The sequence below is a fragment of the Penaeus monodon genome, chromosome 28 (assembly GCF_015228065.2).
Source record: "Penaeus monodon isolate SGIC_2016 chromosome 28, NSTDA_Pmon_1, whole genome shotgun sequence".
NCBI lineage: Eukaryota > Metazoa > Arthropoda > Malacostraca > Decapoda > Penaeidae > Penaeus > Penaeus monodon.
In genome coordinates, this window is record NC_051413.1 from 32,630,129 (window position 1) to 32,630,634 (window position 506).

At 33.4% G+C, this 506-nt stretch overlaps 1 protein-coding gene across 1 annotated transcript in view; it reads right to left on the reverse strand.

The window, feature by feature from the left end:
• Nucleotides 1-145: 145 nt before the first annotated feature.
• The window catches only part of LOC119591177 (cartilage oligomeric matrix protein-like), a 14,802-nt gene continuing 14,441 nt past the window's right edge, over nt 146-506 (reverse strand). Inside the window, exon 23 of the mRNA XM_037939886.1 lies at nt 146-490. Within this exon, the coding sequence (XP_037795814.1) occupies nt 414-490 (77 nt within the window). The 3' untranslated portion in view covers nt 146-413. The remainder of the gene's footprint in view (nt 491-506) is intronic.

The following is a 506-nucleotide window of genomic DNA, read 5'->3' on the forward strand; positions in this document are numbered from 1 at the left end:
AATAAGACTAATCAATAAACCATTCTACCAGGCGAAATTGCGAAAAAGTATACAATTCTTGTTTAACTTCATCTTGTGTTTTCAGGCGATAAAAATGCGTTATTGAATACTTTATATATTTTATTTTTGATTCGGGTAACATTATCAATTTCTTCCGAAGTGCTGTAGTATTATTTATTTATTTTGAATGTTTGTTTCTCTTCAAACAAAATGTGAACATAAACATATTAATGAAACTCCCAGTTTAAACAACGAATAACTGTGAATCTACCATGATAAGTCTAGAAAAAAAAAATATTGAAAGAATGGGTATTCCTGTTTCATCTGAAACTTCTTTCGAGAGTTAGAGTTGACAAATAGTTGATCGATGGGGGTAAATCAGTTGTCTTTCCGGCTTTCTGGGTCCGTGTATTTTAGGGTGTGGTTTCAATCTCCACTTGGTCCTTTAATGCTTGAGGCAGGTCATCGTATATCTCCTGAGACACTTTCTCTGCGGATGAGTAAGT